The sequence below is a fragment of the Galeopterus variegatus genome, unplaced genomic scaffold, assembly GCF_000696425.1.
Source record: "Galeopterus variegatus unplaced genomic scaffold, G_variegatus-3.0.2 Scaffold2944, whole genome shotgun sequence".
Taxonomy (NCBI): Eukaryota; Metazoa; Chordata; class Mammalia; order Dermoptera; family Cynocephalidae; genus Galeopterus; species Galeopterus variegatus.
Genome location: NW_007729055.1, coordinates 120260 through 133568, shown reverse-complemented (window position 1 = coordinate 133568; position 13309 = coordinate 120260). Strand labels below are relative to the sequence as shown.

Genomic DNA, 13309 nt, shown 5'->3' with positions numbered 1-13309 from the left:
CACTGAGGGTTGCGATCCGTTGCCGGTCACGAAAGAAGACAAAAAGGAAAAAAAAAAAAAGTTTATTGATTAAAACTCCAAGCCAAGAACTCAAGCAAATGCAGGTTCTGCTGTGGCCCCCCTCCCACCTCTGACTTCACTCTGAAGCACGCTGTCACCCATGTTACACGCTGACCCACCCTGGGCACGTGAGGGAACTCCTATCAGAGCAGATGAAGCATTTCCAAACAAGGTCTCAATCTCTGATGCAGCTGCTTAAAGTTTGGTCTTTAAGGTACAGGTATTTTTTAACTAAATCTTTATAAATTTGGCATTATAGTGTAATGGCTAAGTGGGAGGGGGGCAAGGTTCTAAAATCAGACCAGGTGGATTCAAATCCCAGTTTTGCAACATTAAAATTGTGGGCCTATAAATGTAAATATGCCCATGAGTGGTATGTGGAGGGTCTTGGGTAGGTTACATACCTTCTCTGATTCTCGTTTTCTTTGCCTACAAAAGGGGATAACAATTCCTGCAAGGATATTTTAACAGGGCTCATTTCATTAAATGAGAATACATAGAGCGTGTTGAGCACAGTACCTGGAATTTAAAAAGCACGCAATCATGGTTAGCTGCTGTTAGATTAGTACCTTTGAGAATGTACTAATGAAATGAATGTACTAATGAAATGAATGTACTAATCCATGAAAATGTAAGTGTTCTAAGAGTGACCCAGTAAAATGTCACTGCCCGAAAGAGCTGGGCATAATTGCAATAGCCCTCCACCTGGGCCTTCGATCCCTGATCTTTCCCTCCTCCAGTCCATACTCTACCGTGTCAATAGCATTTGCTTCCCAAGAAATAAATCTGATCACAGTGCCCCAGTGCCCCCAGGTTAAAGCCACCAGGGGTTCCTCTAGGCTCAGGATAGAAACCACACTCCTCCCCTTGGTTTGCATGGCCTCTCACTGTGGGGTCCCCATCTCCTTTCCACCCTGACTTGACACAAGCTGTGCTCCCACCACGTGGACCTTCTCTGCCCCCTCTGCCCCACTCTCATACCTTCATGAGCCCAGGGATTTGTGCTTGCCTCTCTGTGCAGGAATGCCAACCTCTCCCTGGCCCCACAGGGCAGCAGCTCCTACGTGTCACCTCCTCTATGAAGTGCTAGTTCCCAGGCACTGGGCTTTTCAGCACTTGGCTACTGGCTGAAGAGCCAAGTGCCTGTTTAAACCTGTGAGCTGTGGAGCCAGACTACCCACATTTAAATTCTGGCTTCTCCACACGGCCTTCAGCAAGTTTCTCTCCCTCTCCTTTCCGCAGTATTTTTATCTGTGAGATGGGAAAAATAATATTAAATTCATAAAGTTGTTAATAAGAATGAAATGAGCTAGCACAGGGAAATCATGTTAGGACATAGAGCAGTCCCTAGCACATAGTAAGTGCTCAATGTATTTGGTATTAGCTGTACTCCCAACAGTTATTGTTATTTTCATTATCATTATCATTATTATTATTATTCCACCAGAAGGTAAGCTCTTCAGAAATAGAGACTGTTTTGTTCATTGCCTGGCACATAAAAGGTATTAAGTGTACACCTAGTGAATCACACAGAGACCACTACATGTGGCTAATCCCCCCCACCCTCTCCACCCCGCACCAGCAGACCCCAAGCATCTTGGCTCTGTCTAATCAATCCTGTATCCCCAGGGTCTGCTCAGTGGGCACAGAGTAGACCTTCATGCACGTTTGCTGGATGAATGAGTGAATGAACCTCTGAGGTTGCATCCTTACAAAATGTTAGCTTCAGGTATAAGTTTATCAAAAATTCATGGCCTTTGTTTGATGGTGATTCTTTTGAACTGGGTATATAACGGTTTCTGGAAGATCTCAAAAACCAAGCAGTTTGGCATTTGGGGGCTTTATCCCAGGCTGTCTCCAAAGCAAGAGAGCATTCCTCTAGGAGTTCCTGCCTCTGTGTGTTTGTTTCCAGCCCCCAGCACCCCCTTCCCTGCTCCCGGCCCCTTCCTGTGCCCCATGGCTGCCCTCTCCACTATAGCCAAGGGAACTGCGGTTCATAAGGGGCAGCCAAGTTTGACTGGAGAAAAGCCAGGCATCACTTCGTCCACATCCAGGAAAACTTCTCCCAGTACAGAAGCCTCCTCTCTCACCTTATGGTCCAGGTCCTTCACCCATCCCATTTCATGGGAAAACTTCTTCCAGAAGGAAGTAAAAAAAAATGTCCCCACAATTTATCAGCACTTCTGCTTCTGAAGAAATAAAATCAGGGAGAGGGAGAATTTTATATAATGTCAATAAGTGTAGTCTGTAGTCTTTACTGAAAGACCATTATTTTATAAGATTCTCAGTAACCAAACCACTTATTCCAAGTGCAAACAGATTTGTGATCTGAACTGCTCACCATGTATGTTGTCATGGAGAAGTAGAGGGAGAGTAATCAATGTTCGATCAGGTTCCTTACATCAAACTCCCCGACCACATCTGCTTACAGCTCACGGCTCATTTTATCCTCAGGTCAATGCAGTAAGGCAGGCGAGGTTTATTTATCTCCATTCGATGGACATGGAATGTAGACTAGAGATCAAGAGCGTTGTCCTTGATGAACAATAGGTTTGGAAAACACATGCAATATCTTTCTGTCACACTGACAGCATCATTCTCTGCTGTCACTTATGTGTAAATGTTGTGGGTTCAGAGTGTCCCCTCCACAGCGGCACTGTCCATCCGTCAGACCCCGGCGACCTCTCCCCACCCACTGCCCTGGACTGCCCAGCCCTGCACCTGCACTTGTGAGGCTACAGCTCCCTTGGGGGCAATCTGGCATTCCCAAGCCTTGGCTTTGTGGGGGCTGGGGGTGTTTAATTCCCTGGCTTTTTGGTCAAAGACATTCCAGGGAGTTCTTGGGAGTAAGAGCTGCCTTTAAACAGCTTCCAGTAGCCCCTGCTGAGTACTCAGAGTGGGAGAGAGTCACGTCCCAGCTCTGCCATCGACCTGCTGCACTACCCTGGACAGGTCACCCAGCCCTCCTCCTCTGTAAATAGAGGAGGGGTGATTTCTGAGAATCTACCTTGATGAACAATAGGTTTGGAAAACACATGCAATATCTTTCTGTCACACTGACAGCATCAGTCTCTGCTGTCACTTATGTGTAAATGTTGTGGGTTCAGAGTATCCCCTCCACAGCGGCCCTGTCCATCCGTCAGACCCCGGCGACCTCTCCCCACCCACTGCCCTGGACTGCCCAGCCCTGCACCTGCACTTGTGAGGCTACAGCTCCCTTGGGGGCAATCTGGCATTCCCAAGCCTTGGCTTTGTGGGGGCTGGGGGTGTTTAATTCCCTGGCTTTTTGGTCAAAGACATTCCAGGGAGTTCCTGGGAGTAAGAGCTGCCTTTAAACAGCTTCCAGTAGCCCCTGCTGAGTACTCAGAGTGGGAGAGAGTCACGTCCCAGCTCTGCCATTGACCTTCTGCACTACCCTGGACAGGTCACCCAGCCCTCCTCCTCTGTAAATAGAGGAGGGGTGATTTCTGAGAATCTGTAGTGCTGTGAATGGTCTCCCTGAAGACACACGCACTAAAGACCATGGATGTCGTTTTAGGAGGGTCCCAAGCTTCTGTCCTCATGAGCCCATCTGTGTACCCCATAGGCCCACTGACCCTTGACAAGAACCCCTGGGCCCAAAAATGGGGAGCCCCAAGTGCAGATTTTTCATTATGAAGTGTTAAAAAAAAAAAAAGAAAATACAGATTTAAAAAAGAAGGAAATTACCAAAAAGTCACTACCAGTAAACTGGGCCCAAAAATGGGGAGCCCCAAGTGCAGATTTTTCATTATGAAGTGTTAAAAAAAAAAGAAAATACAGATTTAAAAAAGAAGGAAATTACCAAAAAGTCACTACCAGTAAAACTACTATTAATATTTTACTAAATATCAGTAAAATATTTTAGTAAATTTTAGTGACTCAACACATATATACATAAATCTACTCATCATACCAGGAATGTTTTCCCATGTCATTTAAATACTATTTGAGAACGTAATGTCCACATAGTAACTGATTGCTTGGTAATTCTATAATGCATTATTTAGCCTTCCCTAATTCTTAAACATTTATATTGTTTTCCTTTTTTATTATCCATGCAAACATACCTGATTGTTTTCTCCTGCTAGAAGTGGAACTGCCAGTTTTACTCAGAAGGAGGCTTTTGATAGCTATAACAATTTGTCCCCTCCCCCCACCCAAAAGTTGTGCCCACTTGCACTACCAGTAGCTGGTAGGGAGAGAGAGTAGGAGACGTTCTCAAGTGGCTTCCTTGAAGCAGCAACCTCAGAATCCCGGTACCGAGCAGGACTTCTGTTTGCTAAAAGTTAACAACCATCTCAGGCCACGGCAACCGTGTCTGTATCAGGACTGGCCTGGGCACGTTTCAAAGTGGGTAGTACTGCTCTTGGGCGCCTTCATCCCTCCCTTGCCCCACCGCCACTCGATCTGACCGCAGCGCTGACTCAACACCACGCCCCTCGTCTCCCAGGTTCAGCAGCAGTGGCTCTCCCCATGGCCCCTGGAATTCATCTGCCCTACGTGGCATCTCATCAGTGGGCTCTAGACTCTCCACCCACTGCCCCATGAATCTGTTCCATGCACCTCTATGAAAGCGTTCAGGGGAGCAGGCTGAACCCTGAGTACAATTGTCCTGAGTCAGCCCAGGTGGTGGCCGGAGCATCAGACCCAGTGAGCAGGCGGCTGTCAGGGGATGATGTTCCAGGAACAGATGGGCAGTGACAGGCCATTCCATGCCTGCTCTGTCTCTCATACAGTTGTTCCTTCAGAACGTTCCTCAAAGAGAAGAGCAGGGCCTCCCTGAAAAGACAAATCTATCTCTCTTGAAAATCGGCTAAACAGAGTGTGTTTCAGGGCCATGAGCCCTACGATGCTGGGCAGATTTTCAACCATTTGCTTGGCAAACTGTGCTCTCTTCTGGCCTCAGTCCGCCTGGGGTGCTGGGAGTTCGGGAAGGGAGGCCCACCCACGGCCCGGCCCACGGCTGACCGCCTCTCTCTTGGCCCCGCAGTCTGACGGCTCCATCCTGGCCATCGCCCTGCTCATCCTGTTCCTGCTCCTGGCCCTGGCGCTCCTCTGGTGGTTCTGGCCTCTCTGCTGCACCGTGGTAAGTGCCCCAAGCCTCGGGCAAAGGGTGACATCAAGTTCACAGGGCCACGAGTGGGGAGAGAGGGACAAACAACTGTAAAGACGGGAAACAAATTTTGCATTTTTGTGTCATTTATACAAAATTGGCATAAACACATTGATCAGTGCAACCAAGAGTCGTTAGCAGTCAGTGTGGGTTAGGGCGTGAGGTTGCCAATGGGCACTCCCTTTGGGTACAGACAATGGGGGTGGCCGCTCGGGGTCCGGTGCTTAGAAAGGATCCACAGGATGGCGCAGATGAGTGTTATCTGACATGGAATGAATCTGTGTGCCTGTGTATGTACGGTGCATGCACACACACCTACATAAACACACACATGTACACACACATATTTGTTGAGTTGCCCCAACTAGTACTCTTCTAAGACCACCTTCATAAGCAACTAGCCTGTCGGTCAGAGAAAGTGCTTCAGGCCTCTTTATTTTTAACAATAAAGGGTGGCAGCTGGCTTTGTTTCATTACCCTTAGCTAACACTTATAAACCACACCTATGTCTGCCCAGCTCTCATCTAAGCACTTTGGCTGCAAGATCAGTAAGAACCTGCCTCCTCCCCCTCATTGTCATCTGAAGTCACCACATAGCTCCAGCCAATGCCTCCAAGTAGCTTAGGGCCTGGAATAAACTGCCATTATCTGCCATGCCCAAATGACATATGTCTGGTTGTCCATTTTTATTCCCTGGCCCCTGGACTGGGAAAAGCTAAAACAAAGTAATAATCAAAGAAAAAAACATTAGTTCTGACATGCCTAGTTCTAGCATGTGCCCTGCCTTTATGCAAATCAGACTGTGCACCGTACAGCCCCAGTCAGTCTGAAGTGGCCGCCGCCCTGCTGCCGTGGCATCTTCCATTCCTGTATTTCAGTTCTTCCATGGAGGGGCCAGCAAGGGAAAGTAAAGAGGGAGCCTCTCCAGAACAGAGACTTGTGTTCATGAACTCCAGGGTCTACAACACAGTGCGAGGAGACTCACGTCTGTGTGTAGAACTGAACTGAACTAAGAACGCAGACATATAGAGCACTAGGCTTAAAAAGGAGGGGAAATGGCTTCAAAGGACATTTTAAAGAGGTGGCGAAGGCATGAGATGATAAACTCAGCTGGGCCGTGGACCATGGGGCAGAGACTTCTGGAAAGGAATGACTTATAGCAGGCAAGAACACGTGCGTGCAAGGATGGGCCCAGGACAGGCCCGAGTCTTGGGTCAATTAGTCCCTTCCAAACTGGGCTGATTTCACCAAGATTTTAAACAAATCCGCTGGGCCGTGGACCATGGGGCAGAGACTTCTGGAAAGGAATGACTTATAGCAGGCAAGAACCCGTGCGTGCAAGGATGGGCCCAGGACAGGCCCGAGTCTTGGGTCAATTAGTCCCTTCCAAACTGGGCTGATTTCACCAAGATTTTAAACAAATCCTTACCACAGCACCTCCAAGAGTCAAATGGTGTTTTAAATACTTCAGGCTGTACAACTATTTTATTTGGGGGGTAAAAATTCGCCATGAGTCAGCAAGAGTGCTTTCTATAAGTGACTCAAAAACAAGCACATTTTCAAGTCCAGAATTTTGAAGGAAAAAAAACCTTGCAGTGGCTCTTAAAGAAGTGGGTGGCCAGGGATGGTGGCAGCAGGCAGTGAACACCAGAGCTTCTATTGTATTGTGTACCTGGTCTCTTTGACTATTACAGTTACCTCTGGGTAGGGACAGCTAGGAACAATGGAACAGCCAAGCAGTGCTCCACCAACTACAAGCTCTGTGATCTCAGGCAAGTTGCATAACCACTCTGTGTCTCAATTTCCTCTTTGGTATAATGAGGGTAGTAAGAGCCCCAACCTCATAAGTAGGTGGTCAAGATTAAAGAAGTTTATATGTACATGGGCACGTCAAATAGTTCGTGGAAAAAGGGAATTAGAAAACAATACAAATCTTTCCATTAACTTTTTGAAGACCATTTGTATAGTGCGTAGAAAGCACCTAGCACATAGGAAGTGCCGCGTGTTATTATTATTTAAAAGTACGTTACTGTAATAGGTATCTACTGCTATACTGTACGGCATTCAGTTTATATTGGTGGGAAATGTTTCTCAAAATAAACCTTTTATTATTGGAAGCAATGTCACCCAAGGTCAGATTGTTTTGCAATATTCAAAATATTCTTTAATGAATGTATCTGGTTGCTTTGGAAGCAAACCAAAATGTCTTAATGTGGTCTGATTTTATAAGTCCTGAAGGATTTTTTTAAGAGGGAAACTCTTGGAGATTAATTTTCCTGTTTATGATGTCTATAAAAACTGCCCCCTCCCAATTCTGAAAGCTGATCTGGGCTCCATTGCTTGGTGTACCCCCAAAAGCTACTTGTTGATCACTTTCTTCCTTGATGAGTGATGATGTTCTGAGGGGGACAGGATAACGTCATGTGCTTTCTAAGCAGGAGTATGCAGGAAGGAAGATAAACTTGGGCCTCCCCTCTGGAGCCCTAGTCAGAAGATGCAGGAAGCTCCCTCACCCCAAGTCACAGCATCCCTCAACACAGTCCTGTGACTAACAGAGAGTACCCTTGTATACAATGGTCCCCAAGCCCTCTGTCACTCTCTCTGCCCTTCCCCCAAGTGTGGNAAAGAAAATACAGATTTAAAAAAGAAGGAAATTACCAAAAAGTCACTACCAGTAAAACTATTAATATTTTACTAAATATCAGTAAAATATTTTAGTAAATTTTAGTGACTCAACACATATATACATAAATCTACTCATCATACCAGGAATGTTTTCCCATGTCATTTAAATACTATTTGAGAACGTAATGTCCACATAGTAACTGATTGCTTGGTAATTCTATAATGCATTATTTAGCCTTCCCTAATTCTTAAACATTTATATTGTTTTCCTTTTTTATTATCCATGCAAACATACCTGATTGTTTTCTCCTGCTAGAAGTGGAACTGCCAGTTTTACTCAGAAGGAGGCTTTTGATAGCTATAACAATTTGTCCCCTCCCCCCACCCAAAAGTTGTGCCCACTTGCACTACCAGTAGCTGGTAGGGAGAGAGAGTAGGAGACGTTCTCAAGTGGCTTCCTTGAAGCAGCAACCTCAGAATCCCGGTACCGAGCAGGACTTCTGTTTGCTAAAAGTTAACAACCATCTCAGGCCACGGCAACCGTGTCTGTATCAGGACTGGCCTGGGCACGTTTCAAAGTGGGTAGTACTGCTCTTGGGCGCCTTCATCCCTCCCTTGCCCCACCGCCACTCGATCTGACCGCAGCGCTGACTCAACACCACGCCCCTCGTCTCCCAGGTTCAGCAGCAGTGGCTCTCCCCATGGCCCCTGGAATTCATCTGCCCTACGTGGCATCTCATCAGTGGGCTCTAGACTCTCCACCCACTGCCCCATGAATCTGTTCCATGCACCTCTATGAAAGCGTTCAGGGGAGCAGGCTGAACCCTGAGTACAATTGTCCTGAGTCAGCCCAGGTGGTGGCCGGAGCATCAGACCCAGTGAGCAGGCGGCTGTCAGGGGATGATGTTCCAGGAACAGATGGGCAGTGACAGGCCATTCCATGCCTGCTCTGTCTCTCATACAGTTGTTCCTTCAGAACGTTCCTCAAAGAGAAGAGCAGGGCCTCCCTGAAAAGACAAATCTATCTCTCTTGAAAATCGGCTAAACAGAGTGTGTTTCAGGGCCATGAGCCCTACGATGCTGGGCAGATTTTCAACCATTTGCTTGGCAAACTGTGCTCTCTTCTGGCCTCAGTCCGCCTGGGGTGCTGGGAGTTCGGGAAGGGAGGCCCACCCACGGCCCGGCCCACGGCTGACCGCCTCTCTCTTGGCCCCGCAGTCTGACGGCTCCATCCTGGCCATCGCCCTGCTCATCCTGTTCCTGCTCCTGGCCCTGGCGCTCCTCTGGTGGTTCTGGCCTCTCTGCTGCACCGTGGTAAGTGCCCCAAGCCTCGGGCAAAGGGTGACATCAAGTTCACAGGGCCACGAGTGGGGAGAGAGGGACAAACAACTGTAAAGACGGGAAACAAATTTTGCATTTTTGTGTCATTTATACAAAATTGGCATAAACACATTGATCAGTGCAACCAAGAGTCGTTAGCAGTCAGTGTGGGTTAGGGCGTGAGGTTGCCAATGGGCACTCCCTTTGGGTACAGACAATGGGGGTGGCCGCTCGGGGTCCGGTGCTTAGAAAGGATCCACAGGATGGCGCAGATGAGTGTTATCTGACATGGAATGAATCTGTGTGCCTGTGTATGTACGGTGCATGCACACACACCTACATAAACACACACATGTACACACACATATTTGTTGAGTTGCCCCAACTAGTACTCTTCTAAGACCACCTTCATAAGCAACTAGCCTGTCGGTCAGAGAAAGTGCTTCAGGCCTCTTTATTTTTAACAATAAAGGGTGGCAGCTGGCTTTGTTTCATTACCCTTAGCTAACACTTATAAACCACACCTATGTCTGCCCAGCTCTCATCTAAGCACTTTGGCTGCAAGATCAGTAAGAACCTGCCTCCTCCCCCTCATTGTCATCTGAAGTCACCACATAGCTCCAGCCAATGCCTCCAAGTAGCTTAGGGCCTGGAATAAACTGCCATTATCTGCCATGCCCAAATGACATATGTCTGGTTGTCCATTTTTATTCCCTGGCCCCTGGACTGGGAAAAGCTAAAACAAAGTAATAATCAAAGAAAAAAACATTAGTTCTGACATGCCTAGTTCTAGCATGTGCCCTGCCTTTATGCAAATCAGACTGTGCACCGTACAGCCCCAGTCAGTCTGAAGTGGCCGCCGCCCTGCTGCCGTGGCATCTTCCATTCCTGTATTTCAGTTCTTCCATGGAGGGGCCAGCAAGGGAAAGTAAAGAGGGAGCCTCTCCAGAACAGAGACTTGTGTTCATGAACTCCAGGGTCTACAACACAGTGCGAGGAGACTCACGTCTGTGTGTAGAACTGAACTGAACTAAGAACGCAGACATATAGAGCACTAGGCTTAAAAAGGAGGGGAAATGGCTTCAAAGGACATTTTAAAGAGGTGGCGAAGGCATGAGATGATAAACTCAGCTGGGCCGTGGACCATGGGGCAGAGACTTCTGGAAAGGAATGACTTATAGCAGGCAAGAACACGTGCGTGCAAGGATGGGCCCAGGACAGGCCCGAGTCTTGGGTCAATTAGTCCCTTCCAAACTGGGCTGATTTCACCAAGATTTTAAACAAATCCTTACCACAGCACCTCCAAGAGTCAAATGGTGTTTTAAATACTTCAGGCTGTACAACTATTTTATTTGGGGGGTAAAAATTCGCCATGAGTCAGCAAGAGTGCTTTCTATAAGTGACTCAAAAACAAGCACATTTTCAAGTCCAGAATTTTGAAGGAAAAAAAACCTTGCAGTGGCTCTTAAAGAAGTGGGTGGCCAGGGATGGTGGCAGCAGGCAGTGAACACCAGAGCTTCTATTGTATTGTGTACCTGGTCTCTTTGACTATTACAGTTACCTCTGGGTAGGGACAGCTAGGAACAATGGAACAGCCAAGCAGTGCTCCACCAACTACAAGCTCTGTGATCTCAGGCAAGTTGCATAACCACTCTGTGTCTCAATTTCCTCTTTGGTATAATGAGGGTAGTAAGAGCCCCAACCTCATAAGTAGGTGGTCAAGATTAAAGAAGTTTATATGTACATGGGCACGTCAAATAGTTCGTGGAAAAAGGGAATTAGAAAACAATACAAATCTTTCCATTAACTTTTTGAAGACCATTTGTATAGTGCGTAGAAAGCACCTAGCACATAGGAAGTGCCGCGTGTTATTATTATTTAAAAGTACGTTACTGTAATAGGTATCTACTGCTATACTGTACGGCATTCAGTTTATATTGGTGGGAAATGTTTCTCAAAATAAACCTTTTATTATTGGAAGCAATGTCACCCAAGGTCAGATTGTTTTGCAATATTCAAAATATTCTTTAATGAATGTATCTGGTTGCTTTGGAAGCAAACCAAAATGTCTTAATGTGGTCTGATTTTATAAGTCCTGAAGGATTTTTTTAAGAGGGAAACTCTTGGAGATTAATTTTCCTGTTTATGATGTCTATAAAAACTGCCCCCTCCCAATTCTGAAAGCTGGTCTGGGCTCCATTGCTTGGTGTACCCCCAAAAGCTACTTGTTGATCACTTTCTTCCTTGATGAGTGATGATGTTCTGAGGGGGACAGGATAACGTCATGTGCTTTCTAAGCAGGAGTATGCAGGAAGGAAGATAAACTTGGGCCTCCCCTCTGGAGCCCTAGTCAGAAAATGCAGGAAGCTCCCTCACCCCAAGTCACAGCATCCCTCAACACAGTCCTGTGACTAACAGAGAGTACCCTTGTATACAATGGTCCCCAAGCCCTCTGTCACTCTCTCTGCCCTTCCCCCAAGTGTGGGGAATGCCCCATGACCTGGTACCAAAGCTGCATCTTGATGTTAGGGGAAAAGCCAGAAAGCAGAAAGGACCTGCAAAATGTAGGGTACTGAGACTCTCCTCTGCCGGGTGCCTTCCTCCCCCTTCTATAATGTCCTCTCCAGGAGTGATATTCAAAATATTTGACAACCTGCAAGGCTCCCACCCCAACTGAGCCAAACATTAACCCTTTAGTGGCTGGCTCTGGTAGGGCAGGGGGGAGGGAGTACAAAGTCCAGGAGGTGGCTGGGGTAGAAGGGCAGGCATTCACATGCCTATTTAGAAACCACAGAGAGCATTTTCAAATGTAATGACCAGTATGACCAGACCAGACGCAGTGGCTACCATCAGGCCTGCCCTCTGCTCAGCATCCTCTTCCTTCCTGCTGGTCCCATCTGGAAGGAGAAACAAAAGAAATGCGTGAGAATGACTGGTGATGATCACCTGCTGCATTTGCCTTTTCTGAAGGACCCCACTCCCATCTGGGCTCTTAACTTCCAGCTAAACATGACCTGAGTTAACGTATTGCCAGCATAGCAGAGTGTAATCCATCAGTAATGACTGGTGGAGAGAGAGAGAATTAACCAGATCCTTTTGTGTTTCCCAACTGGGCTCTCACTATCCCCAGGTATACCTTTGGCTTCTTAGAGTCCTGCATTTATTCACTGACACAAAGGTATCCACAGTGAAAGGGGGAGAGGCATCAAACTATGCGCTCTGAGTTTATTTGAATTTTCAAAAAGGGAATTGACAGAATTGATATTCTACTGGAAAAAAGTAAAACCCTGCCTAAGTTCCACAAGGGGCGTTGCCAGGACCCTTCAAGTCCTGCCATGCCGATTTCATCCACTCGTAAGTTTGGCCCAATATTATTATTTATATTTATTATTATAAATCTCTAAACTGAACTTTAAAAAGAGGAAGACTAGGAAATTTCAATGAGAAGAGATCATGAAAAAAAGAATTGATATGTATTAGAAGAGTTAGTGTTATGAATGGCTTGAATGTGTACAGGAAAACAGTCTACAATGAATCAGCGATGTTAGGGCACCAAACAATTCTAGAAAGTGCAGGCAGCCCTGTCATCATCCCAGATGTGAGCCTGCAACCCAGCTAGGCTAGTAGCTTATGTACACAGGCAAAGGCCATCACACCCTGCCTAAATTTCAGCGGGTAGCAAGATATGACATTCTGATTAGCAATGGGGACTAGCTCCTCCAAATCAAGAATTTGGAGACTAGAATAAATGCCTGCCTGGTCTCTTACTCTACTGATCCCATGTTGACACTCTCACGAATGCCCCCAGCTCCCCACTTGCCTGCCCATTTCTACACCTAGATGGACCCAGCTGTATGTACTCTTCTCTCCTGCTTCCAAGACACTGATCATTGCAGAGGAGGGTTGCCCAAGCATGCTGACTGTGGCCATTGCACATTTCAGTCCTCAGCACTGCTTAGCAAACCTTTAACTTATCTTGGTGGAAAAGAATTCCTCCCAAACGGTGACCATTCTCCTGGAAATCCCTGCCTTACCTCTGGTCCTTCGTGCGCAATAGACAAGTCAGTCCATCTTCTCTCCCAGTGAACAGATGGAGGCCGTCCTGTGAGAGTCCTTCCCTTTCCAGCACCCCTCTGCAGGCGTCTTCCCCTACCGTCCCTTCCTCTCATA

At 46.9% G+C, this 13309-nt stretch overlaps 1 protein-coding gene across 1 annotated transcript in view; it reads left to right on the top strand.

Moving 5' to 3' along the window:
• The window catches only part of ANTXR1 (anthrax toxin receptor 1), a gene marked incomplete at both ends in the record, with an annotated part of 224880 nt that overhangs the window by 122593 nt on the left and 88978 nt on the right, over positions 1–13309 (top strand). The window contains one exon of the mRNA XM_008583503.1: positions 5072–5167. Within this exon, the coding sequence (XP_008581725.1) occupies positions 5072–5167 (96 nt within the window). The remainder of the gene's footprint in view (positions 1–5071; positions 5168–13309) is intronic.